Here is a 27143-nt window from a genome sequence, read left to right as displayed (position 1 = left end):
CTCGCCGAACCTTGCCCGTTTGCCTCGCCGCAGACGCTCGCGGTCGAAGCTCGCCGCCGCTGCTCGCAACAAAAAGGTTGTTGACCATAGCAACTTTTTCTTTCGCCTCCGTGTTGCATCTATGGTAGCTCCGCGGCGCCGACCGCAACAGCGTCCCTCACCGGTGCTGAACACCGCCGGTTGCAACACCAATGGCGCTTGCAGACAAAGCCGATGGTAGCAAAAAAATGTTGGTTCAAGCAAAAATCAAAGCCGGTGGAAGCAAAATTGGGGCTGGTTCCAGCAAAAACAAAAGAAAGTGATAGTAAAAAGGATTGTTGGTTCCAGCAAAAAATCGAAGCCAGTTGTAGGAAAATTAGAGCTGATCCAGGAAAACCAAGATAGTGGTAGCAAAAAAGGACGCTAGTTCCAGCACCGCTCGCTGCCGGTCACAGCATAACTCGCTAGGACGTAGTAGCACTCGATGCCGGAGTTGGAACCAGCCAGTGGAGGAGCTGCAATCGCCAGGGAGTAGAGCTACATCCGACAAGGGCAAAGTTGGAACCCGTGAGTGACGGAGCTGCAACCATTAGGGCACAGCTGCATCCGTTTTGGGGTGGAGCTGGAACCAGCTAGTGGCAGAGCTGCAACCGCGGCTAGAGTAGAGTTGCAATCGGCGGGTGGCGAAGCTGGAACGGGCTAGGTGTCCTCTTCCGCAGATGTGCGTCTTCCCCCTTCGTCACACGACCGCCTGCTGGTTGAAGCATTGCGGCGTCGTGGTTGTAGCTCCGCGGCCTGTTGGTTGCAGCACACCACGCACCGGCCGGCGGTGGCCAGCTAACAATAGGGCGGTTGGTCAGGGCTTCGAGTGGCTCGCGGCGGCTCAAAAGACACAGATTGGCGAAGTAGAGATTAGTCAACGTGCAGAGACATGGGGAGATAAGAAAACGAGTGGCTGAGAGGCTTCGTCGGAGATGAGAACGAGAGATAAGGGACGCGTGGACTGACTACATGGTGGCTACCGAGTATGCGGGAGCGAACCTCGTGTGATTTTCGATCAGACGGCCCGGGAACAAGCAGTGCCTTGTTGATCAGATGGCCCGCGAGCGACCGGCGCTAGCGTTAGCCGGCCGACCAGCCAGAAACGTTTCCATTTCTGATATGTACAAATCCCGTTTTAAATCGTTCAATAAACTTGAAAAAAATAAATGACGGTGAGAGACCAAGCGCAGCGGCCTCTCCTCGTATAACCAGACCACCCACCACCTTCCGTCCTTCCCATTTCAGTTTGAGTTTCAAATCTCTCTGTCTCACGCGCAACGTTAGTGCCGCTCCCCCTCCCTGCGAAACCCTAACCCTAGCCACCATCAGCGCGCTCCCTCCCTCGATCCTCATGTCCGATTCCGAAGCATCCCCGACGCCCGCGGTTGCGGTCGCGGCGGTGGAGGTGGCGGCGGGCGAGAACTCCCCGTCTCCGGCGGTGAGCACCGGCCAGCCCATCCTCCGATCTCAGTACCCGCGGTCTGGTTTCTGATCGTTTGCCTCGTTTTGCAGAGGAGTGAGGAGCTGCTGCCGGTGGCGGAGAAGATCTCGGTGAGGATCCCCTTTCCTCGTATTTCTCTCTGAAGTTCTCTTATATTAGCAGCATTTTTTTAGGCTATGATGAATGGCAGGTTTCCTGAATTGCAGCAGTTTTTGTGTGTGACATTTGTGAGCATGAATACGGGGAGATAGAAAAACCAAGTGCAACTAGAACACATGTTAGCTAGGCGTTACTGGTTGGATTACCAGCTACGAGCAGATCAGTATGGTGGTCGTAACCATGAATGTTTGTAAATGCTTGCACCATAAGTCCTAATCCTGAGGAACAAGGTTGCATTACCAACTTTCGTCATGTTGAGAAGTCATTACAGACGTACCATAATTAGTTATTTTACTTGCATTCCTACATACTAGGTTCCTGAATTCCACCAAAGCCCAGCACTTTGAGAACAACATCCATACTCTCCACCTCATTAGGGATACTAAACAATGGCTTCATCTTCAAAGTTACAGACCATGCTTCTAGAATTCAGAAGATTTGGAGTTAAGTGACTAAGATCAGACAATCACGTGTTCAATCTTCAATGAAAAAAGTGATAAAATAATGTTTAAGAACCAGTTTCATCTGAATCAATGTGTGGGGGTAACCTTCTTCTGTGTTGAGCGCTGAATCCTGGACCTTCCTATTCTAGGATTCATGAATGAACAATTCTAGTTCTGATATATAGGTATGTAGCACTTTGTCAGTTTGTCCATGCGTACTGTATATTTCACCCAGAAATTGTCCCAAGTCCCTTGTTTCTGATTATATCGAATCTATCATAGCTCTTCGATTCAGCATTGTCCTTTTGTGCTGATATGTTTATAAACAATGTTTGTATTCTAAGATTCTGAGAGAAAGAAGGAAATGAACCTTTCTATGTTTTTGAATAACAGGAATTAAATGAATCACAGTCAGAGCTTTTGGGAAGACTTCGAGGTCTTAAGGAGGTATGCTGAAATATTGTAAAGTAGACATCTTTATTCTTCTTTTCATGCATCTTTTAATTTAATTATTTAATGAATGTTTTGCTTTGTTATATGGTTCCCATTTGATCCATAGTAGTGTAATGACATGGTATCTGTGCGCACAAGTTTCATCTTACCATTTGAAGGGCACACCTTAATGAGCGTGGGCTCGCCAGAAATAGAAAAGAAATTACATCTTTGCGGTTTTTACTTGTAATACCTAAAACATGAAATAATATGAATATGGTTATATTTTCAGAGCAAAGCCCTCAAATGCATAATGGGCGTGTTTACTTTTTGTTACAATTTGTACATTATTTCATTGCTTCACTTGAAATTGTTAATATTGGAACTGCTTTGTTAATATATTTATCCTGTTTCTTTTTTTAGGATTTGCAGAGCTGGAGAAGCAATTTAGACACCCAAGTGCAGAAATACAAAACTGTGAGTTTCTGCGCACTTCACTTGATGATATCTTCTATATCAAGAATTTGTTTATCTGAATTTACATATATTCTTTCTTGAATCCCCAGAACTATTGTATTGAGTATCGACACATTATTTGCAGAACGGTTGTCATATTTCAGTGATTGGATGATAGTTTGCTTTGTTTTTGGGTTTGGGTTCAATAAAACATGCAAGGGGATAATGAAGGCCTTTGGTCAGAAAGTTTCTACATGTGTTCATACTTCCAAACAATACAACCTTCCTTGAATGAATGCAAACTAACTGTGAGCTAGCACTCGTGCTGCAGCACTCCTTGCATTTGAATACCAACTTATTATCATTCTATGTCTTGCAGGAAATCTCCGATATCAAAACTGCACTTAATAGTGAAATAGACCAGCTGAAATCAGTAAGGACATGTCCCAATATTCTGTAAAAAGGTTTTAACTAGTAATCTCCTATTTTTGCACCGTAGGCAAACTGCTTTATCTCCTTTGCCCATACCAGGATTTCCAAGAACTGAGGACCACCCTTAAGAAGCAACAGGAAGATGTGACTATTAGCTTGAAGAATTTGGGGGTAATTACCTTTTTTACATTCATGATGGTGTAAAGCATTGCTGTCTACCTTTTTTTTCAATGTCTGCTTCATTTTCTTTCAGCTAGAAGATGCTACCGAAACTGATGGGAACAAAGGAAGTGGGGAGGAAAATACAAGTGAGGGTGCATTAGGAAACATGGGGGACCTGAAAGTAAGTATATTTCTGGTTTAGTATATCTGCTCAAACATTAACTGTCCTGTCAATATATTTTCGGATGGGTAATTACCTTTTTCACATTCATGATGGTGTAAAGCATTGCTGTCTACCTTTTTTGTTCAATGTCTGCTTCATTTTCTTTCAGCTAGAAGATTCTACCGAAACTGATGGGAACAAAGGAAGTTTGGAGGAAAATACAAGTGAGGGTGCATTAGCAAACACGGGGGACCTGAAAGTGAGTATATTTCTGGTTTAGTAGACCTGCTCAAACATTAACTATCCTGTCAATATATTTTTGGATGTATTACTTATTGCAACCTTACGGTATTAATTACTCCCTCTGTCCCAAAATAAGTGTCTCAACTTTGTACTAACTCTAGTACAAAATTGTATTGAGTTTGAGACACTTATTTTGGGACGGAGGGAGTACTTGTGTTCTTATAATGATTAGTTTGCACAATTCATGGATACATAGGTAGTTGCAACCATATGATAAGCACTTGTGTCTTATTAATGGTCATAGTAGCACCTCGTTAAATGCAAATTTTGTGAAACTGTTTCTTAACCTGTGCCCCTTCCCCTCTTTTTTCAGTTGGAGGATAATCCAGAAAATAATGATGAAAGCAGTGGGGTTGAGGAGGAAAAGAATGTGAGTATTTACCTATTACACGGCTAGCGGCTAAGGCAGACTGGCAATGATTGATTTTACACCTCTTGTTGAATTACAGAACCTGCAACAATCAAGAATGTTGAGAACTATAAATCCAAGTCCTGAAATTTAGCATGACATCTTCTCCTAACGTAGCTTGATCTTTTTAGAGGACTCACAACTAGTTCTTTTTTGAAATCATTGAGCATGTGCTAAGTAGGCATGCTAACACTAGTACCAGGAAAACAAGTAGATTTAAGTGACAGTATGGTGGAATCATACATGCTCAGATGATTGTCTAGTAATTATTTCACTTGACCTTTTACATTCTCGATTGCAGCAGGAGGCCCCTGAAGAAGATGGCATGGCGGGCAAAGAAGGTACCAAGACGGAAGATGACATGGCGGGCATAGAAGGTACCATGACGGAAGATGACATGGCGGGCATAGAAGGTACCATGACGGAAGATGACACGGCGGGCATAGAAGGTACCATGACGGAAGATGACACGGCGGGCAAAGAAGGTACCAAGACGGAAGATGACACGGCGGGCAAAGAAGGTACCAAGACGGAAGATGTCATGGCGGGCATAGAAGGTACCAAGACGGAAGATGACACGGTGGGCATAGAAGGTACCAAGACGGAGAATCCAAGCGACGAATAAATCAGTGCATGAATGGAAAGTAGAAATGGTGCCACTTCTTTGGTGGCCCCGCAGTAGAAACTTAAAGGGCAGTGGTAGATCGGTTCCTCTACAAGGGACGGCCCATGCTCTGATCATCTGGTCGTGTAGCGTGGTCTTTCTCGAACGCTGCTGCGATGAGTGGGCTCCAGCACGCAGGAATTGTTGCAACCTGTTTAACTACCTTATTAATGTAAGAGTGCCCCCTCGAAAATTTCACTGTTTTTGCTTGACCTGGGTTGTTTTGCTGACATGGGAGCATGAGTGTTGGCATGGAAGAAACTTGTGTAGAGATGTCTTTCTTAACCTTAAGGCGGCATATCTTCATGCATTATTCTTTTTAGAAACATCTTCATGCATTATGAAACTGATATGAACGGGGAGGTACATCACTGAACTGTGTTTTTTTGTTGGGTGGTCGCTGGATACGGCTGAATCTATGATGCAGGTGGATCATTTTTTTTTGTTGCGAGCCCTGTTGAATGTGTGCGAATGGATTCGCTGTAGGAATGCTTAGACCATACGACGCCACGTTTGTTGTCCTGGTTATTGTGGTGTTACTGAGGCCGCGCTGCCTGTACATTTATATACTTAGAGTGTTTCCAATAAAATATGTAAATTTTGGAGATGTAAAACAGAAGATGTAAAAATTTACATCTTCAAAAAATGTTTTTACTTCAAAATCAGGGCGGCGGCCGCGGGGCAAAAGCTGTGCTGCGGGGCGGCGGTGGGGTGTTGGGGATGAACCGGGCGACGGCCGTTGAGTGGCGGAAAATACGGTCGATTCACAGCATACGGGCGGAGCGGCGGTGGCTGGCCGTATGCTTGGCGGTTGGGTGGTGGCTGCGGCGACGACGGAAACAGCGGCGGGGACGAACCGGGCGGCGGGGGTGGAGTAAACGCTCAAAAACAGCACTGGCTGTCCCTGTCCTATCAGATAACCACGGTTTTTACAAGGTGTCAGATAGACAGCCACGGTTTTTACAAGGTGGGGAATCTGCACACGCACGACTTGAGAAAACTTGCACACACACACACACGGGGCACAACTGACCGACGGAACTCAAAGGCAACCGTCGTGGCAGCGGAGCGGGCCAGGTCCAGCGGCACAGCAAAACTGCGCGCCCCGTCCATCCCGGCCATCCACTGCTACCATCAGTCTATCGCCTCTGCTCCTTCTCCGTTTCGTTTCCAGATAAGGCTATATATCCCCAGCAACCCCTCCGCCTCCTCCTCAGCCTCCCTCTCCCCACGACGGCCACCGCGGGAGCTCGCCGTCGCCCCGACGAGGTAACGCCGTGTTCCCGCCCGTGCCGCCCCTGTCCCGCGTAGTAGCTAGCTCGTCGGCGACACTAATGCGGCCAGCTCCGTCGTCCATGTCTCTCGTCTCCCTCCCGCCCTTGCTCCGCCCTCTCGAGCATCTCCTTTGCCATCGCTTGCGCGGGACGTGTTTGTGGGTATGCCTGCGCCGACTGCCGACGGTCGTCTTGTTTCGGAGCACTCCAGCCCGCTTTCCCACTCTGTAAAGCGATAAGTTGTACTAGGGTGGTACTCGCTGTGTGCATAGGCACTGGAATGCTGGACAGGAAGCATATTCAGAATCCAGTGCAATAGTTGCTCCCCCAAAATTTTGCTGGCTCTAATACTGCCTATGTTTGTTTTTAGTTCTCAACTGATGCTCTTTCGCAGCATCTGTACTGCTTTTTGTTCGTCGGATTATCTTGCTCTTCTTGCGCGGTGCTGAAACGAGTCTGTCCTTGTGCAGGGTTCTCAAGGAATCAAGATTCTGACATAGCTCCCCTGAACTCAGCATGACGCCGGTGGTTCATTGCTCTGTTGGCACCATCAGCCTGTTCCACATAGGCAGTTTCAGGCCCAGCCGAGAAATCCAGATAAGAAGGTTCCGTGGTTCAGAGAGGTATTCGAGAGTCACATCGCCCTCGCGCCATGGGCTGCTGCAGCCACAGACACCATTCCACCTGATCAGCATCTACAAAAGAAGCTGGTCCTCTGCCAACAACAGGCTAAGGACCTTGTCAGCAGCAGCTGTTGGGACCGATGTCACGGTGGAGGGTTCGGCATCTCCGTCAGGAGAAACCTCCGAGGCCGCACCTGCCGCTGCTGAAACTACTGGGCAGGCTGTGGCTAGCAAGAGCCCGGCTTCCTCCCCTCCCAAGTTAGGCCGCAACCCACGTAAGAGCGAGATGCCTCCGTTGAAGGATGGTGATCTAGTTCCTGGTGCATCCTTTACTGGGAAAGTCAGGTCTATCAAGCCATTTGGAGTCTTTGTTGACATTGGAGCATTCACTGAAGGCCTTGTTCATATCTCCCGAGTAAGTGACGGTTTTGTGGAAGATATATCTACCCTCTTCACTGTTGGGCAAGAGGTGTCAGTGAAATTAGTGGAAGTAAATAAAGAAACAAGGCGCATCTCCTTGACAATGCGGACAGGTGGAGATTATGTCAAGGAAGCACCTACGGCTCCAAGCGGTGGGAGGAGTCCAACTGCAGCTGCGCCTAGAAGCTCACCAAGGCAAACAAAGGATTTCAAGAAGATAGACGAGGCAAAGTATACACGAGGACAATCTCTGACTGGCACTGTGAAAAATACGACAAGAACAGGGTCATTTGTGACACTGCCTGATGGAGAAGAAGGATTCCTCCCAAGGGAAGAGGAAGCAGCAGCACTGTTCACCCTTATCGGGCATTCCGCACTGGAAGTTGGTCAAGAGGTAACGGTGAAAGTATTGAATGTAGCACGAGGCCAGGTCACATTGACAATGAAGGGGGGAGAAGATGATGACGATGAGTTGTCGTCGTTAAACACCAACCTGAAGCAGGGATGGTCCAGAGGGACCAACGCTTTCGAGTTAGCTTTCCGTAGGAGCAAGGAAATCTCTGCATTCTTGGACCAGAGGGAAAAGGTTACGGCTCCAGAAGTGAAAACAGAAGTTGAGACTGAGACTTCAGTTTCAACTTCTGGGGTTGAAAGCGCAATTGATGACAAGCTCGTTGAGCCTCCTACTGAAGTTGAAAGCAAAGAGGATAGTTCTTTAACAGAAACTGTCACTGGCACCGTTGAGCCTCCTACAGTTTCTGCTACTGAAGTTGAAACCAAAGAGGAGGACAGCGCTTCAACAGAAGCTGTCACTGGCGCCATTGAGCCTCCTACAGTTTCTGCTACTGAAGTTGAAACCAAAGAGGAGGATAGCCCTTCAACAGAAGCAGTCACTGGTGCCGTTGAAGAAATCACTCCTGTTGATAAGGCTGAGGAGCCAGAAGAATCAGTACAGGAGGTTCCTACAACTGCAAGTAGTGAGTCTGCTGTGGTAACTGAGGAAGTAGCAGCCTCGGATGAGAAAACCACAGAGGTTTCTGCTGCTGCAGCTGCAGAAGCAAGCACAACCACAGGTCAGCAGTAATTTTGTTGACCAGATCTTATCTGCAAAAGGCCCTGACATGTAGTAATTTGATCAGTCACATCCTGTCTACGAAAGGCTCTTCAAGCAACTCTACCTAATTAGGAAGAGTATTTAGGATAGATTGCATGTAAACTGTTCAAGCAACTCCTTTTGCCAGTTCTTTTTACAGTTTTTCGTGTAGTATTGTTCCTTGCTTTGGTAAATGATCCCCTTACAGATTGCATGTAAACTGTTCAATGCACTTAAAGTTTGTCCTCGCTAGCTCAAAGGGCTCAGTTGGTCCGTATTGTTTGTCGCTAGGGGATCATATGCAATCCAGATATCATCTCATCCGCCCCTGTACTGTTTTGGACTATGGAAGATAAGCCACAACATGATACTTTGGTTTGGCTTCAGTTTTTGGAACATCGCATTAGGAGGCTTTCTTGTTCTTCTGCATTTGCATAGCTTTGTCTGATTTTTTGTCTTGTGGCAGCTACATCTTTTCCTACAAATTTGTTGACAGCACTGAAGGTTTTAAGTTTGTTGTCTAATATTTCAAGATGGCATAAAGAGATTTCCTGATGACGTGTAACTGTGTCTCATAAATGCTTTTAGAAAGTGACTGCCTAATACAAATTTTGATTTCCAAATATCAATCTGAATTTATTCTAAAATGAGACACCAGTACATGGTCCTAAAGCTTTTATGGACACAGTGTAAGTTACAATTAACATTTCCATTATTTGCAATTTGTTTTTCCTTTTTTTACAGACATGCTTGTCCCCACATTTTCTGCAGCATAGTTCACTGCATATTGTACTTTATTGGTGAACTGTTGTTAGAGCAGTAGAAGAAAGATTTTGATGGTTCTTTTCTGCATCTGTGCAGCAACTATTTCTCCTGCTCTTGTCAAGCAGTTACGTGATGCAACTGGAGCAGGCATGATGGACTGCAAAAAGGCTCTTGCTGAATCGAGTGGTGACATTGATAAAGCTCAAGAATTCCTCCGGAAGAAAGGGCTAGCTGCTGCTGACAAGAGGGCTGGAAGAGCCACTGCGGAGGGAAGAATTGGTTCTTACATACATGACAGCAGAATCGGTATCCTTATTGAATTGAACTGTGAGACTGACTTTGTATCACGAGGTGACGTCTTTAAGGAGTTGGTCGATGATCTTGCCATGCAAGCTGCTGCTTGCCCTCAAGTAAATTACATTTCCATTGACGATGTCCCGGAGGAGGTTGTGAAGAAGGAGACGGAGTTGGAGATGCAGAGGGAGGACTTGCTGTCGAAGCCTGAGCAGATCCGTGCTAAGATTGTCGAGGGCCGAGTAAAGAAGAGGCTTGGAGAATTTGCATTGCTTGAACAACCATTCATCAAGAATGACAAGGTCACAACCGGTGAATGGGTGAAGCAAACTATTGCTACAATCGGAGAGAACATGAAGGTGAGGAGGTTTGTTCGGTACAACCTGGGAGAAGGGTTGGAGAAAAAAAGCCAGGATTTTGCTGCTGAAGTTGCAGCCCAGACAGCCGCGAAACCACCACCAGCTGCTCCTGTGAAGGATGACAAGCCTGAGGAATCGGTTGAAGCTGCAGAGAAGTAACTTCCTCTCAGAATCTCATGTTGCTCATATGTGCTGTTTATGTTTCTTGGGGTGTGCATAATATGTGCACCAGAATGTTTTTACTGTCTTGGCATTTCTAACTTCTAATTGCATAGACCATTTCCCCTAAAGTCAACACTCAATCTAACTTGTCATACCTATGTTTCCAGGAAACCAGCTGTGGCAATTTCAGCTGCATTGGTAAAGCAACTCCGAGATGAAACTGGCGCTGGTATGATGGACTGCAAGAAAGCGCTGGCTGAGACTGGGGGTGACCTTCAGGGGGCTCAGGAGTTCCTCAGGAAAAAGGGCCTCTCGTCCGCAGACAAGAAGTCGTCTCGCCTGACCGCTGAAGGTCTGATTGGCTCATACATCCACGACAACCGCATAGGATGCATGATTGAAATCAACTCTGAGACTGACTTCGTGGCTCGCAATGAGAAATTCAAGGAGCTGGTGAATGACCTCGCAATGCAAGTGGTGGCATGCCCACAGGTTGAATATGTCTCAATGGAGGACATACCAGAGAGTGTTGTCAGCAAGGAGAAGGAGATTGAGATGCAGAGGGAGGACCTGCAGTCGAAACCCGAAAACATCAGGGAGAAGATTGTGGAAGGGCGGATATCAAAGAGGCTTGGAGTGATGGCCCTCCTGGAGCAGCCCTTCATCAAGGATGACAGCAAGACGGTGAAGGATCTCGTTAAGGAGACGATCGCCGGCCTGGGGGAGAACATCAAGGTACGGAGGTTTGTCAGGTATACCCTCGGCGAGAACTGATAAATGAGACAGTGACCTCCGTTACAATCCATGGCATCAGGAGTCGGGCACATTTTGATTCATCGTGGTGCATAGCTGCTGCTAGTTTGTACTGAGTTCCATGTATAATTTTGTATCACTTGTTACCATTGTTCCTGGTTACAAACAACACACTTTTTTGCACACCTTCAATGTAGATGAGAGGAGAGATCAATATATTGTCCATGAAAGGATTACGGCAAATTAAATTGGTATCTTGTTCCATGTTTTACTTCAGAGTTTTTGCTTTAGCCAGAAGAATCGATTTTACACTTTTTATCCCTGGTGGTACTATATGGAAACATAGGTCGAAATGTCTTTCACTTATTAGTACAAGACAGATGAACATACTGCAATTGCAGATTACATGTGAAAAATAGTACAAGGGCTTATGATGTGTGCCCAGTTGCTCAAAAACTATGACAATTGGTGCTCATGATTAATGTTACAGTGTGTCTACACAGGCTCAACAGTATCCCTAAGATTTACATGCTACAAACAAGATGTTCCACTACATGTTCATGTGAGTTACAAGAGCTTCCACATCCAGCGCAATTCAGACAGCCCGCATGCTCTCCCGCCCGACGTTAAAATCCAAATCATCAATCCAATCTAGCAGCTCGGGGAGAAGATTGCCCACCAAGAGACACGGAAGCAAGAGATGATGCCCAGACTCTCATGTTTATGGCTCCAAACATGAGCCTCCATTTGCTCCACATCTTCCTTACATCCACGGCATGGGGCACACATTCGAGCAGCTGCGTCAATTTGGCAAGGACTCCAAAGTTGGCGTGCCGGAAGTATTGAGCCCACAAGCCTTTGATGCAGGCGAAGAACTTTGGGAAGAAGAACGAGAATATCCTTAGGAAAATAAAGAGGATGCTGAATGCTAGGTAGGGCTCGCTCTTCACTGATTCGCTGACTGAACCATTCCAAAGCTTCACATACTGTGTGCTTCTTTCGGTTGTGTTCCACTTCCGTGGACCAAGATATGCAACTGGTTCTTGTCCTGCATCGAACAGAGTCTCTGTTAAGACAGAATAAGAGTACCGCCACATACTTCCTATTTTTCTATGAATTTAGTAACATTATCAAAGTGTGACCAGCTAATGATAGTGCAGTATCTGATCTAACAATCATACTGGTTAGGTCATAGTAAAATGATGACAATTACATCTGTGCATATTTTTTTCGAGAGTAACATCTGTGCATATTTAACATCCATATAATTGTATCGCTATTTTTCCTCCAGAGAATTACTGTTGCCATCTTATCCATAGAACTACTATTCCCGTCTTTCGAGTTGTGCAATAGAGCACAGGCTGCTTGGACAGTAAGATGATTAATATTTCATACTAAAAGAGTGGCGTACCACAGTAGCCATTATTTGCTAATCACTATAGGATATCAGGTGGGTTACAACTCGGTAAATGCACAATGAGCATTGAGAAACCTACCAGTAACAGCAGAGTAGAAGTTGACCAGTGAGTTGAGATCTTTGGCAACAAGAGGCCAAAATGCATATGACTCATGAGCTATTAGTATAGAAGGAAGGCTGCGGACACCATATCTTGATAAAACTCTGCAAATCATAAGGAGGCATTAGTTAAGGCCATTGGTCATATTAATGGGTAAGAAAGGATGACAGGAACACCACTACGCATAACGGTCTTACGTTGGCATCACGTTGGACTGTTCTACAGCCAAGTGCTTAATATGTGGATACATTGAGCTAAGATCGTCGAAGATTGGTCTCATTCTATGAGAGAAAGGGCACCATGATGCATAGAAGAGGACAGCAGTGTACTCCTTTCCACCCAAATCTCTGATAAGTTCCTCCCCATTAACCTGCAAAGTTTTTCAAGGTGAGGTTCATATTAAGCACGGCACGGACCAAAGGACTCACACTTCATAAGCAGATGATTTTCACAGTCTATTTGCTAATTATCCACACTACAGCAAATTGACTAGAGAGCAGAGACTACAGGGAACTGCTATGGCATAACCATCATATTAGCGCCGTCTCATTGGCAGGCAATCCATCGAGGCATTTAAACCTCTTAGAAAAGTGAATCTTAACGCCATCTCATTGAAGTGGCAACCAAGCTCATTAATAGCAAGAAATAAACATCTCCTGGGCCCTAGGCCTTCAGGAGCCAGTGCTATCCAAACGCAGGCATCCCAAACGCTCAATGGTATCTTGTACGTTCTGATTCACTACTACATGAAATTTTAATTCACTTGCAGAATGAACTGACAAAAACTGGTGCCATAAGCACAGCAAGTTACAGAAATGAGGACACTGATCCGCTCAATGACACCGAAACAACACACGGAATCTAGCTGAATTGCCCCTAAATTGGCATCTTGAAAAGCTAGGACCGATGAAAGATGCCAACGCATTCCAAATAAATTTATTTCAAGCGCAATATTTGTGGAAAACAAAAGATGATTCGATGCAGGATAAGAGCCAGACTAGCCACCCAACTGAACCTTCATACTCCTGCGTTGACTAATACCCAATCAGCTTGCACAAAAATAAATAAAACAAGAACGGTTTATTTCGCCCCAAATGAAATTGAAAGGAAATCGCCTAACCAAATCAAAATTATATAACAGAATCCCATCATGATAAACGTCAACTTTTTCCCCAAGAATTGCAAAGTGAATTCGCTCAATTTACTTCTGAAACCTGTAAAAAACAAAACTAACTTGTTGGCACCTAAATAGCATCAAGATTTAGGAACTGGACATTTAATTGTGTGACATACGAATCGACGGGCGAACAGGGATTCACGAGAGAAGAGAGATCGACGAAGAACCGTACGAACGAATCTCCGGATTCATCCACACAATAAATGCGCAGGCACACCCAAAAAAGGCAAACAATTTGTAGCCAACCAATCCAGCTCGGAGCTATGGTTGGAGACACGCACCTCCTCGGCCGGGTGCCCCTCCGTCGAGGTGCGGCAGGTTCGCCGGAGCCCCTGGAGGAACGGCGGCGGCCTCTCCTCCGGCCTTGGGCACCGACCAGAGTGTGCCGCCGCGAGCGGGTACGCGCGCACCTGGGACGGCACGGGGAGCTGGAGGAGCACAAGGAGGAGGAGGGGGGCGGCGAGGAGGCGGCCGGCCATGGCGAGAGGGGGGAGGAGAGGAGTGGGAGGAGGACGCGTCGTGAGATTTCTTGGTTGTTTTTGGAGGTCAGCTTTGTCACGAGAACGAAAATATAAATGTAACAAATTTGGAGGGTGTTTCCGGATAAGAGCAGATTCTCGGAGGGCTGGAATGGAAAACGTGGTCGTAGTAGTGTAGTTGGGATTGGAGTTGGAAAGCGTAGTTTAGCCCTAACCGGTTTATTTAACTCGTGTTGTTGTTGTTTGTTTATGAGTGAATTCCAGTTTTTACCCCCTAATTTAGCATTTTTGACATTAGTTACCCCATTTAACAAATTTTCATCCAGATTACCCCATTTAGTGACAATATTGTCTGTTTTTACCCCTTTTAATTTTTAGGAGCCTTCTAGATCGTGTTTTACCCCAGAGAGACTCAGTGCCCAAACACACATTTCTATTATCTCTATCTCTACTACCTAAAAGAAACGTAAGGTTCCCTTTTACGTTTCGTCCAACCTCCTCGTGGTAGTTTTGCAAAAAGCCCCCTCAGTTTACAGGAAATCAACCCGCAGTCTCTGTTTTAGTGGCATCCAAAAAAAACTTTTGACTTTAAAAAAAAACCTATAGGCATTTCAATTCAGTCCGCAGTCCTTTCCTTTCTCTTATCCACTCTACGCCGGCGGCTACGCCCATTCCGTCGTGCGCCGGCGGCCGCCGTGCCTCGCGCAGGAGGATGGACGGCGGGGAGAGGCGCGATCGCTCCCGAGCTCCTGTGCCCACGCCTCGCGCCTCCTTGCACAGCTCCGGCGGCCACTCGCCACACGCCGTCGCCGGCGACCACAAGCAGCGACTGTCGCACCTCTACGCGCGCCACCCCGAGGCCCCAGCCACGCCGCGCCGCCGTCCTCCGCAATCCCGGCCTCCTCCTCGACCTCGCCTCTCCGTGCGAACAAACGGCGTCGCCGGCGGCGGCCACGGCCACCGTGCTTGAGCTGACGGGCGCCGACCGCACGGGGCTCATCTCCGAGGTGTTCGCCGTTGTAACACCCTGAGAATCATGCTACAGTAACCCCCTGTGATTAAGCTAATCATATTGCTAAACAGGGCTAGATCACATTTGAACCACACCCTTGTCAAACTCCTAGTTCAAACTTCAATTAAATTTAAAAGTGGAAAATGAAAGTTTTCAAAAATTCAAACAAAAATGTTCAGTGGGTTCTAAATAATACACTGGTAATTATGGTGGAGAAATCACATTTTTATAAAATGTCTAAATACTTTTAAATGAAATAAAACAAAAAAGGAAATAAACAAATAAGAGAAAACAGAAAACAAAACAGTCAAAAGAAAAAAAGGAGCAGGCCTCCCCCCCACTGGACCCGCGGCCCAAACCCCCCCCCCCCCGGCCCAAGCTGGGCCGCCACCCGCGCCCCGGCCCAGCCCACCTTTCCCCGCGTCCCCTTCCTGTTCCCCCGACCGGGTCGGAACAGGGGAGCGTCGCCGCCGAACCCCCTCGCCGGCGGTGAACCCCGCGAGAGGATAAGGGCGCCAGCGGCCCCCCGCTCCCTCGGGCCTCTCTCCCACTCGCCCCCGCTCTCCCTCGGCCTCTGCGCCTTCTCCCCCGCCAGATCCCCCTCCCTCTCCCCTCCGTTCCCCTCTGCCCGAGCGCGCTCGCCGCCGTTCCCGTCGTTCACGCGGCCACCGTGCCCCACTCGCCACCTCGCCGTGCCGTACGACGTCGCCGCCCTCGACTACATCCCCTCCGCCTCTCCGCCGAAGCTCGGAGCCACTGCATCGGCCTCCCCGAGCTCGCCTTCATCTTCGGACGCCGGCGACCCCCTTCTTCCCCGGCGACGACCTGCTGCTCCTAAGCACCCACGGGCCTTTCTTGCGCCGCGCGGTGAGCTCCTCTACCTCCTACCCCTCTCCGCTAGCTCGCTCGCGCTCCGTAGCTGCTTCCCCGCGCGCGCCCGAACGCCACGCCGCGGAGCTCGCCGCCGGCGTGTCTCCGGTGACCAAATGGTCACGGGCGTTGGCCCGCTAGTCCGACCGCACCGTGCCGCACCCACCTAGCTAGCTAGTTCGGCCGTTCGCGCGCTCTAGCGTAGCTTCCGTCGGGCACCCGTAGCACCTCGCCGCCGGCGAGCTTGTAGCGGTCGCCCCGGCCGTTCCAGCCCCTCCGACCACCGCCGTTGGACGCGCGACGTCGAGCCGCGTCGAACGCGCCCAGCCACGCCCCCGGAGACCCCCTGTACGTGAAACCCGCGCCCCTCCCGAGCCGCGCCGCCGTGCGTTTGGTCGCCGGCGATACTCCGGCGCCGGCCGCCGACGTGGCACACCTGGGGCCACCCCTGGGTCACTGCCAGTGGCCCCCACGGGCCCAGTTGACTGGGTTGACCCAGTCAACTGCTGACTGGGCAGGCCCAGTCACTGACATGCGGGCCCCGCCGCAAAAATTAAAAAAAGAAAAGAAAAGAAAATGTTTTATAAATAAAAATAATTAGTTTAATTAATCTCTCACTGACAGGTGGGCCCAGTAGTTAATTAACTAAAAACTAATTAGTTTAATCCTCTGTTAACCCACTGTCTATGACAGGTGGGTCCCCCTTGTCAGTTTGACCAGTCAACCCGGACTGTTGACCGCTGACGTCACTCCTACGTCATGCTGACGTCATATCCCTTTTTCTGTTAATTAAATAATTCCAGAAATTCAAATAAACTTTGAAAATTCATATCTTTTAAACCGTAACTCGGATGAAAATGTTTTCTATATGAAAGTTGCTCAGAACGACGAGACGAATCCGAATACGCAGTCCGTTCGTCCACCACACCTCCCTAACCTATCGAACTAGCAACTTTCCCCCTCCGGTCCGTCTGTCCGAAAACGCGAAACATCGGGAATACCTCCCGGATGTTCCCCCCCTTCACCGGTACCACCTACTGTCGCGTTAGGGCACCCCTAGCACCGCTCATTGTCATGTCACGCATCGTCATGCTTATGTTTGCATTGTATTTACTGTTTCTTCCCCCTCTTCTCTCCGGTAGACTACGAGACCGACACTGCTGCTGCCCAGTTCGACTACGGAGTCGACGACCCCTCCTACTTGCCAGAGCAACCAGGCAAGCCCCCCCCTTGATCACCAGATATCGCCTACTCTACTCTCTACTACTTGCATTAGAGTAGTGTAGCATGTTACTACTTTCGATATCCTATTCTGATGCATAGCCTATCCTTGCTACTATTGTTGATACCTTTACCTGCAATCCTACATGCTTAGTCTAGGATGCTAGATTTCCATCAGTGGCCCTACATTCTTGTCCGTCTGCTGTGCTATACTATCGGGCCGTGATCACCTGGGCGGTGAACACGGGCATATACTTATATACTATATACATGACACATGTGATGACTAAAGTCGGGTCGGCTCGTAGGAGTACCCGCAAGTGGATCTTTGTGGCGGAGCGACAGGGCAGGTTGAGACCGCCTAGGTGAGAGGTGGGCCTGGCCCTGGTCGGCGTTCGCGGATACTTAACACGCTTAACGAGATCTTGGTATTTGATCTGAGTCTGGCCATTTGGTCTATACGCACTAACCATCTACGTGGGAGTAGTTATGGGTATCCCGACGTCGTGGTATCAGCCGAAGCTCTTTTGACGTCAGCGACTGAGTGGCGCGCGCCGGATTGGACTGGAACGCCACTAGGCTAGGTCTGCTTCCGGCCGCGTACGCAACGTGCAGGTGTGCATAGGGCGATGGGCCCAGACCCCTGCGCGCATAGGTTTAGACCGGCGTGCTGGCCTCTCTGTTGAGCCTAGGTGGGGCTGCGACGTGTTGATCTTACGAGGCCGGGCATGACCCAGAAAAGTGTGTCCGGCCAATTGGGATCGAGCGTGTTGGGTTATGTGGTGCACCCCTGCAGGGAAGTTTATCTATTCGAATAGCCGTGTCCCTCGGTAAAAGGACGACCCGGAGTTGTACCTTGAGCTTATGACAACTAGAACTGGATACTGAATAAAATACACCCTTCCAAGTGCCAGATACAACCCGGTGATCGCTCTCTAACAGGGCGACGAGGAGGGGATTGCCGGGTAGGATTATGCTATGCGATGCTACTTGGAGGACTTCAATCTACTCTCTTCTACATGCTGCAAGATGGAGATGTCCAGAAGCGTAGTCTTCGACAGGACTAGCTATCCCCCTCTTATTCCGGCATTCTGCAGTTCAGTCCACTGATATGCCTCTTTACACATATACCCATGCATATGTAGTGTAGCTCCTTGCTTGCGAGTACTTTGGATGAGTACTCACGGTTGCTTTTCTCCCTCTTTTCCCCTTTCTATACCGGATTGTCGCAATCAGATGCTGGAGTTCAGGAGCCAGACGCCACCGTCGACGACGACACCTACGACACTGGAGGTGCCTACTACTACGTGCAGGCCGCTGACGACGACCAGGAGTAGTTAGGAGGTCCCAGGCAGGAGGCCTTGCCTTTTCGATCGTTGCTACTTTTGTGCTAGCCTTCTTAAGGCAAACTTGTTTAACTTATGTCTGTACTCAGATATTGTTGCTTCCGCTGACTCGTCTATGATCGAGCACTTGTATTCGAGCCCTCGAGGCCCCTGGCTTGTATTATAATGCTTGTATGACTTATTTATGTTGTAGAGTTGTGTTGTGATATCTTCCCGTGAGTCCCTGATCGTGATCGTACACATTTGCGTGCATGATTAGTGTACGGTCAAATCGGGGGCGTCACAAGTTGGTATCAGAGCCGACTGCCTGTAGGAACCCCCTTCCACACTCCTTGGCCGAAGTCGAGTCTAGACATTGCAAAACTTTTACTAACATGGCTGTGCGTCTTACGGGCCCACGTCGCCATTGGGTGGTACTAGGATCTTTTACTCCTCGACCTTTACTCTGGGACTCTGAACTCTCTTCTACTCGGGTTAAACGAATTTACTAACTCTAACACTAGGATCCCGTGACCGCGTTCACCCCAAAGATGGATAAGCCATAGTTGTTTCTTAGAATAGTATTTTGAACAATGCACACACTGTCATTTGACTCCTTTGAAACGTCTTTGCTTTCAGATGGAACCCACGAGGCAGGTCGTTCGCCACACGATGGCCATTGGTGCCTCGGGATCACCTGCGGTGCTAGCTGAGATGATGACCTATCTGGGTTATCGCTGGCACCCTGAGTTCACCGTCTACGAGGAGTACCAGGACTTTAACCAGGAGCAGTACCGTGCCATCGTCCACCTCTACTCTCGGGAGTACGACTCCACTACTGTGCTGCACACCGCACATGGTGTTGGTGTGACCATCGATATGGCTGTCCACGATGCAGCCTATGCTGCTCTGACACGTCTTCGTGGAGAGTATCAGGAGTTGGACACCTCCCCTTTCAGGCACATTGCTATCGCCTCTGATGTTGGTACGGAGGGATACTATACTGCTGCCTACTCCACTGTCACCCGGGAGCCCTTCTACCATCAGCACCTGGTTCTGCATGCTGATGGGCTGGATCGAGCTAACCGAGCTCTTCGCCACGAGATGTACACCACCCGTCAGCACCTTTACCGTGCTCTGACGCTGCTGCACCCCTTTGTCCGATCTGGACAGGTACCGCGTGCTGCGATCTACCCAGCCAGGACCGTGATGCCCCACGGTGTTGGTTGGCCAGAGGTGGGAGGCTACTCTCCCGCACTTGGTCCTTTTCTGCCACCTGAGCACCGGGCTCTACACCTGAGTATCCGCGGCCCCCAGTCTGCTGACGTGGAGGATTATCCGTTACCTCACTACCAGCTGTCGGGCTACGATTACCTCCACAGTACCTCTTGGGACTGATGTAGGCTTGATTGTAGTATTAGTTGCAGTCGCCGCGAGCCTGTGTGCCGCCTATGATGTTTTAGTCTATGTACTGAACTCTATGTACTGAACTCTATGCATGGCCCCTTTTGTAAGTTATGCCGACTACTATGTAGTAGCTATCGTGCTCCTTTCATTATGCATGTTTCATCATGAATGATTCTTGTCATTGCAAATTTTCTCAATGCTGAACTACCCCTGTTATATATTAGCAGGATGGTTAGACCAGGTGGTCGTGGTCGTGGTGGCGATGCCCCACCACCACCTGAGTACATGGCTGGTATGATCCAACAGTTTGAACTGAACCGCCAATTCATGGAAAATATGATGGCTCAGTTTCCTCGCCCCAATATGAACCACAGCCAGCCCAAGTGACTCTTCAAGATTTCATACGCCTCAACCCAACCATCTACCGCAGCTCAACTCAGCCTCTGGATGCTGATGACTGGCTCCGTGACATCACCTATGAGTTGGAGTCTGCTGATGTAGCCCCTGCCAGCTATGTCAATTTTGCTTCCTTCTTCTTGAAGGGACCCGCAGCTCAATGGTGGGACAGCCACAGGCGTACTCTGCCAGCTGGAACAATCATCACCTGGCCAGACTTCCAAGCTGCTTTTCCGTGCCCGCTTCATTCCTCAGGGAGTCATGGACCGGAAGAAGCGTGAGTTCCGCAACCTCACCCAAGGCAACAAAACTGTCGAAGCTTATCAGCGGGAGTTTCTGGACTTGTCCCGCTATGCTGAAGAAGACATTGCAACTGATGCACGCAGACAGGAGAAGTTCCCGTGATGGCCTTCAAGCTGACATCAAGCTCGCACTTCTAGTGCATGACTTTGCTGATTTCGCCACCTTGGTGAACAAGGCCATCAATGTCGAAACTGGTCTGCAGGAATACCAGAGCTCTAACAGGCGCAACCGTGACACGGGCTCATCTTCGGGCCCGCCCTCACAGAAGCGTAAGATATGGATCCCGAACAGCATGTATCGTCCAAATGCTTCTGCCCCAAAGCAGACCTATGCTGCCCCTCGTCTCGCCTACACCACCGTCCAGGCAGTCAAGACTTCCAGCTCCACCATCCCAAGCTCCCTGTTCCCACTCCGAATAATGGCTTGTGCTTCAGGTGTGGTCAACCAGGACACCGTGCTAAAGAATGCAACCAGAACCAGAATCAACTGGCCCTTCCAGCAACTGGCCGTGGTAACAATCAGCCCCGCAACAACAATGCTAAGTCTTATGGTCGTGCTCATGCCAACCACGTTGATCTCAACGAAGCTCAAGACCAGCCTGCTACTGTGATGGGTACACTCCTCGTAAATTCAGTACCAGCATCCGTTTTATTTGATACAGGTGCATCGCATTCATTCATGTCAGAAGATTTTGCATACAAGCACGACGTTAAATGTGAGGAGATGAACACCTCTGTATTGGTCAAAACCCCCGTGGGACAGTGTCAAACCTCCTTGGTTGGCATCGATGTCCCCGTGGAAATCGAAGGGCTGGAATTCTATGCCTCTCCCATTATCCTGAAGACGTCTAACATCGACCTCATTTTGGGTATGGATTGGTTGAAAGCGCATACTGCTTCTATAGTTTGCGCCACTAAAACCGTCCATCTGCTACACCCTTCAGATGAAATAGTTGCTTACCAAGCTAATCTGGTGCAAAATGCCGAGGCAAGGCTCTATGCATTGAATGCATTGAACGCTGCACCACTCGAGGGCATTGAAAACATTCCCGTCGTGCGTGAATTCCTCGACGTCTTCCCTGAAGAACTTCCAGGGATTCCCCCTGCTAGAGCTGTCGAATTCATCATCGACTTGAAACCAGGCACCACTCCTATAGCCAAGCGACCCTACAAAATGCCGCCGCATGAACTCCTTGAGCTTAAGGAGGAAATCGACAAATCTCTTCGCAAAGGATTCATTCGCCCAAGTTGCTCTCCTTGGGGAGCACCTTCTCTCTTTGTCAAGAAGAAGGATGGGACAAACCGGTTAGTTCAAGACTACCGTCCTATAAACCAAGCTACCATTCAGAATAAATACCCTCTTCCTCGGATCAATGATCTGTATGATCAACTGGCGGGTTCGTCAGTGTTCTCTAAGCTCGACTTGAGGTTGGGCTACCACCAGATCCGTGTTCGCGAAGAGGATATCCCAAAGACCGCCTTCGTGACTCGCTATGGTTCATACGAGTACACCGTCATGTCTTTCGGTTTAACCAATGCTCCAGCCACCTTCTCTCGTCTGATGAACTACATATTCATGGATTACCTCGACAAGTTCGTCGTGGTTTATCTGGATGATATCCTGATATTTTCCAAGAACGAAGAAGAACATGCTGAACATCTTCGACTTGTGCTGGAAAAGCTACGAGAACATCAACTATATGCCAAGTTCTCTAAATGTGAATTCTGGCTACCCGAAGTAACCTATCTGGGGCATGTCATCTCTAAGGATGGTATTGCCGTCAACCCCGAGCGAGTTCAGGCTATTCTTGATTGGACTCCTCCCAAGAACGTTAAGCAAGTCAGAAGTTTTCTCGGTCTCGCCAGCTATTGCCGTCGATTTGTCGAGAACTTCTCCAAGATCGCCAGGCCTCTGACTAACCTGTTGCATAAGGGCGTCAAGTTCCAATGGACAGACAAATGTCAGGAAAGTTTCCAGGCACTCAAAGACAAGTTGACTTCTGCCCCAGTTCTAGCTCCACCTGATACTAAGAAGGACTTCGTCATTTACTGCGACGCTTCCCGTCAAGGATTAGGCTGTGTCCTAATGCAAGACCGCAAAGTGATTGCTTATGCCTCTCGACAATTGCGCCCTCACGAAGAGAACTACCCAGTTCACGACCTCGAACTTGCTGCTGTCATTCATGCGCTGAAGCAGTGGCGACATTACCTTCTCGGTAATCGTTGCGAGATCTTCACTGACCACCAAAGTCTGAAGTATCTGTTTACTCAGCCAGATCTGAACCTCCGTCAGCAGAGATGGATGGAGCTCGTTGCAGACTTTGACTTGGGTATTTCCTATACTCCAGGCAAGGCTAATGTAATGGCTGATGCCTTGAGCCGCAAGTCTTACTGCAACCACCTCCAGGTTCATAAAGTTCAGCCCTCGCTTGTTGAAGAATTCAGGAAGCTGAACCTCCATATTGTTCCTCCGGGTGCACTCGCTCCCCCTCCTAAAGAATTTGGCAAGGTGAACCTCCACGTTGTTACCCAGGGTTCCCTCAATACCCTAGTTGCTAAACCAGATCTCGAGGACAGCATCAAAAGGCTACAGAGGTATGACTCTGAAGCCCACAAGATTAAGCGCTACCTCGCAGAAGGAAAGCCCTCATTCTTCACCATTTCTGAAGATGGCACCCTATACTTCAAGGGCCGCCTAGTGGTGCCATGTGCAGAGAAAAACCTGGATATGACACAGGAAGTTATGAAAGAAGCTCATGATACGCCTCTAAGTATCCATCCTGGTAGTACAAAGATGTACCAAGATATCCGTCAGAGATTCTGGTGGACTAATATGAAGCAAGACATTGCTCGTTATGTTGCTGAGTGTGACGTTTGCCGTCGTATCAAAGCAGAACATCAAAGGCCTGCTGGAACTCTGCAACCTATCTCTATTCCTGAATGGAAATGGGACCATGTTGAGATGGACTTCGTCACTGGATTTCCCAAATCGCAGAAAGGTAATGATGCTATTCTTGTCATCATTGACCGGCTTTCCAAAGTTGCACATTTCCTGGCAGTCAAAGAAACGATCACTGCTAGCCAGTTGGCAACGCTCTATATGTCCAGGATTGTTTCACTCCACGGTATTCCATTGGTTATCAGTTCAGACCGTGGTAGCTTATTCACTTCAAGATTCTGGGCAAGTTTCCAAGAAGCAATGGGAACTCATCTGTCATTCAGTACTGCGTTTCATCCTCAATCGCAAGGACAAGTTGAACGCGTCAATCAAGTTCTCGAAGACATGCTTCGAGCTTGCGTTATTTCCTTCGGCAAGAAATGGGAGGAATCTCTCCCGTATGCTGAGTTCTCCTATAATAATAGCTATCAAGCTAGTCTGAAGATGGCCCCCTTCGAAGTGTTATATGGACGAAAGTGCCGAACCCCTCTGAACTGGTCAGAAACTGGGGAACGTCCACTCTTCGGTCCGGATATTATCCAAGATGCCGAAGAACAAGTCCGCATTATTCGCGAGAATCTCAAGACTGCTCAGTCACGTCAGAAGAGTCAGTATGACCGTCATCATAAAGACATGGTCTATCAACCTGGCGAAAAGGCTTATCTTCGAGTCACACCTATGAAGGGTGCTCACCGCTTCGGGATCAAGGGCAAACTAGCTCCTCGCTATATTGGCCCATTCACTATTCTCGAAAGGCGTGGAAAAGTGGCATACCAACTGGAACTACCGCCGAACCTTTCTCAGGTTCACGATGTGTTCCATGTGTCACAGCTCCGCCGTTGCTTCAAGGATCCAATCCGAGCTGTGGATCATGAAGTGCTCGAATTGCAGCAAGACCTCTCCTATAAGGAGCATCCGGTCCGCATTCTCGACCAAGCTGAACGCCGCACACGTCAGAAGGCGATCAAGTTTCTCAAAGTCCAGTGGTCGCACCATTCTGAAGATGAGGCCACTTGGGAACGAGAGGATCGTCTGCGCGAAGAATACCCCGCACTGTTTCCTTCTACCTCCTAAATCTCGGGACGAGATTTCTTGTAGTGGAGGAGATTTGTAACACCCTGAGAATCATGCTACAGTAACCCCCTGTGATTAAGCTAATCATGTTGCTAAACAGGGCTTGATCACATTTGAACCACACCCTTGTCAAACTCCTAGTTCAAACTTCAATTAAATTAAAGTGGAAAATAAAAGTTTTCAAAAATTCAAACAAAAATGTTCAGTGGGTGCTAAATATTACACTGGTAATTATGGTGGAGGAAACACATTTTTATAAAATGTCTAAATACTTTTAAATGAAATAAAACAGAAAAGGAAATAACCAAATAAAAAGAAAACAGAAAACAGAACACAGAAAGAAAAAAAAAGAGGAAAAGCCCTTCCCCCCCACTGGACCCGTGGCCCGTCTGGACCGAACCCCGCCCAAACTGGGCCGCCACCCGCGCCCCGACCCCGGCCCAGCCCACCTCTCCTCCCTCGCCCCTTTCCTGTTCCCCCGACCGGGTCGGAACAGGGGCGCGCTGCCGCCCGACCACCTCGCCGGCACCGACGCCGGAGAGGATAAGGGCGCCAGCCCCCGCTCCTCCTCGGGCCTCTCTCCCACTCACCCCTGCTCTCTCTCTCGGCCCCCGCGCCTCCCTCTTCCCTCCCCCGGATCCGCGCCGCTCTCCTCTTCCCCACGCCCGACGCGCTCGCCGCCGTTCCCGTCGTTCACGCGGCCACCGTGCCCCAATCGCCACCTCGCCGTGTCGTACGACGTCGCCGCCCTCGACTACACCCCCTCCGCCTCTCCGTCGAAGCTCGGAGCCACTACAACGACCTCCCCGAGCTCGCCTTCATCTTCGGACGCCGACGGCCCCCTTCTTCCCCGGCGACGACCTGCTGCTACTAAGCACCCACGGGCCTTTCTTGCGCCACGCGGTGAGCTCCTCTACCTCCTCCCCCTCTCCGCTAGCTCGCCCGCGCTCCGTAGCTGCTCCCCCACGCGCGCCCGAACGCCGCGCCGCGGAGCTCGCCGCCGGCGGGTCTCCGGTGACCAAATGGTCACGGGGTCAAGCCCGTTGCACTCCCCGCCGTTTGTAGATGCCCCCCAGCCCCTCCGCTTTCTCGATAGCTCGCCGTAGCTGTGTTCCGTCGGGCACCCGTAGCACCTCGCCGCCGGCGAGCTCGTAGCGGTCGTCCCCGGCCGTTCCAGCCCCTCCGACCACCGCCGTTGGACGCGCGACGTCGAGCCGCGTCGAACGCGCCCAGCCACGCCTCCGGAGACCCCCTGTACGCGAAACCCGTACCCCTCCCGAGCCGCGCCGCCGTGCGTCTGGTCGCCGGCGTTGCTCCGGCGCCGGCCGCCGACGTGGCACACCTGGGGCCACCCCCTGGGTCACTGCCAGTGGCCCCCACGGGCCCCAGTTGACTGGGTTGACCCAGTCAACTGCTGACTGGGCAGGCCCAGTCACTGACATGCGGGCCCCGCCGCAAAAATTAAAAAAAGAAAAGAAAAAGAAAATGTTTTATAAATAAAAATAATTAGTTTAATTAATCTCTCACTGACAGGTGGGCCCAGTAGTTAATTAACTAAAAAACTAATTAGTTTAATCCTCTGTTAACCCACTGTCTATGACAGGTGGGTCCCCCGTGTCAGTTTGACCAGTCAACCCGGACTGTTGACCGCTGACGTCACTCATACGTCATGCTGACGTCATATCCCTTTTTTTGTTAATTAAATAATTCCAGAAATTCAAATAAACTTTGAAAATTCATATCTTTTAAACCGTAACTCGGATGAAAATGTTTTCTATATGAAAGTTGCTCAGAACGACGAGACGAATCCGAATACGCAGTCCGTTCGTCCACCACACCTCCCTAACCTATCGAACTAGCAACTTTCCCCCTCCGGTCCGTCTGTCCGAAAACGCGAAACATCGGGAATACCTCCCGGATGTTCCCCCCCTTCACCGTTACCACCTACTGTCGCGTTAGGACACCCCTAGCACCGCTCATTGTCATGTCACGCATCGTCATGCTTATGTTTGCATTGTATTTACTGTTTCTTCCCCCTCTTCTCTCCGGTAGACTACGAGACCGACACTGCTGCTGCCCAGTTCGACTACGGAGTCGACGACCCCTCCTACTTGCCAGAGCAACCAGGCAAGCCCCCCCCTTGATCACCAGATATCGCCTACTCTACTCTCTACTACTTGCATTAGAGTAGTGTAGCATGTTACTACTTTCGATATCCTATTCTGATGCATAGCCTATCCTTGCTACTACTGTTGATACCTTTACCTGCAATCCTACATGCTTAGTCTAGGATGCTAGATTTCCATCAGTGGCCCTACATTCTTGTCCGTCTGCTGTGCTATACTATCGGGCCGTGATCACCTGGGCGGTGATCACGGGCATATACTTATATACTATATACATGACACATGTGATGACTAAAGTCGGGTCGGCTCGTAGGAGTACCCGCAAGTGGATCTTTGTGGCGGAGCGACAGGGCAGGTTGAGACCGCCTAGGTGAGAGGTGGGCCTGGCCCTGGTCGGCGTTCGCGGATACTTAACACGCTTAACGAGATCTTGGTATTTGATCTGAGTCTGGCCATTTGGTCTATACGCAC

General features: G+C 49.2%; 3 protein-coding genes across 6 annotated transcripts; 2 read left to right on the top strand and 1 right to left on the bottom strand.

Annotated features, from left to right (window-relative positions):
- Nucleotides 1–1213: 1213 nt before the first annotated feature.
- LOC123119804 (spore wall protein 2) lies at nt 1214–5291 on the top strand. Of its 4 annotated transcripts, none has more exons than XM_044539733.1 (10): nt 1215–1459; nt 1534–1572; nt 2458–2511; nt 2920–2973; nt 3332–3385; nt 3484–3555; nt 3638–3727; nt 3879–3968; nt 4326–4382; nt 4726–5291. In XM_044539733.1, the coding sequence occupies exons 1-10, from the start codon at nt 1373–1375 to the stop codon at nt 5044–5046; spliced, it is 918 nt and encodes a 305-aa protein (XP_044395668.1). In that variant the 5' UTR covers nt 1215–1372; the 3' UTR covers nt 5047–5291. The 4 variants fall into 4 exon arrangements, with proteins under 4 accessions (XP_044395670.1, XP_044395668.1, XP_044395669.1 ...); XM_044539732.1 differs by having other exon boundaries at nt 1216–1459; nt 4723–5291; XM_044539735.1 differs by lacking the exon at nt 3879–3968 and having other exon boundaries at nt 1214–1459.
- Nucleotides 5292–6071: 780 nt separating this feature from the next.
- Nucleotides 6072–11082, top strand: LOC123119801 (polyprotein of EF-Ts, chloroplastic). Its single transcript, XM_044539730.1, has 4 exons — nt 6072–6354; nt 6830–8475; nt 9357–10068; nt 10243–11082. The coding sequence occupies exons 2-4, from the start codon at nt 6876–6878 to the stop codon at nt 10847–10849; spliced, it is 2919 nt and encodes a 972-aa protein (XP_044395665.1). The 5' UTR covers nt 6072–6354; nt 6830–6875; the 3' UTR covers nt 10850–11082.
- A 79-nt stretch (nt 11083–11161) lies between these two features.
- LOC123119803 (5'-adenylylsulfate reductase-like 6) lies at nt 11162–14102 on the bottom strand. Its single transcript, XM_044539731.1, has 4 exons — nt 13804–14102; nt 12543–12715; nt 12325–12449; nt 11162–11876 (listed from the first exon to the last, which is right to left on the bottom strand). Exons 1-4 carry the CDS (start codon nt 13999–14001, stop codon nt 11470–11472), a joined length of 903 nt encoding a protein of 300 aa, XP_044395666.1. The 5' UTR covers nt 14002–14102; the 3' UTR covers nt 11162–11469.
- Nucleotides 14103–27143: the final 13041 nt, after the last annotated feature.

Source organism: Triticum aestivum, chromosome 5D (assembly GCF_018294505.1).
Source record: "Triticum aestivum cultivar Chinese Spring chromosome 5D, IWGSC CS RefSeq v2.1, whole genome shotgun sequence".
In the NCBI taxonomy this organism is placed as follows: Eukaryota; Viridiplantae; Streptophyta; class Magnoliopsida; order Poales; family Poaceae; genus Triticum; species Triticum aestivum.
The sequence above is the reverse complement of the archived record's forward strand: the minus strand, read 5'-3'. Positions and strand labels throughout refer to the sequence as shown.

What these genes read in the sequence shown, in the direction of transcription:
- LOC123119801 (XM_044539730.1), top strand. Translation starts at nt 6,876, where the DNA reads ATGACGCCGGTGGTTCATTGCTCTGTTGGCACCATCAGCCTGTTCCAC. An exon ending in AGAAGCAAGCACAACCACAG is followed by an intron (nt 8,476 to 9,356) that starts GTCAGCAGTAAT and finishes GCATCTGTGCAG; the next exon opens with CAACTATTTCTCCTGCTCTT. An exon ending in TCGGTTGAAGCTGCAGAGAA is followed by an intron (nt 10,069 to 10,242) that starts GTAACTTCCTCT and finishes CTATGTTTCCAG; the next exon opens with GAAACCAGCTGTGGCAATTT.
- LOC123119803 (XM_044539731.1), bottom strand. Translation starts at nt 14,001, where the DNA reads ATGGCCGGCCGCCTCCTCGCCGCCCCCCTCCTCCTCCTTGTGCTCCTC. An exon ending in CAGTCCAACGTGATGCCAAC is followed by an intron (nt 12,450 to 12,542) that starts GTAAGACCGTTA and finishes TATGATTTGCAG; the next exon opens with AGTTTTATCAAGATATGGTG. An exon ending in CTTCTACTCTGCTGTTACTG is followed by an intron (nt 11,877 to 12,324) that starts GTAGGTTTCTCA and finishes TGTTCGATGCAG; the next exon opens with GACAAGAACCAGTTGCATAT.
- LOC123119804 (XM_044539732.1), top strand. Translation starts at nt 1,373, where the DNA reads ATGTCCGATTCCGAAGCATCCCCGACGCCCGCGGTTGCGGTCGCGGCG. An exon ending in GACTTCGAGGTCTTAAGGAG is followed by an intron (nt 2,512 to 2,919) that starts GTATGCTGAAAT and finishes TTCTTTTTTTAG; the next exon opens with GATTTGCAGAGCTGGAGAAG. An exon ending in GAAACATGGGGGACCTGAAA is followed by an intron (nt 3,728 to 3,878) that starts GTAAGTATATTT and finishes ATTTTCTTTCAG; the next exon opens with CTAGAAGATTCTACCGAAAC.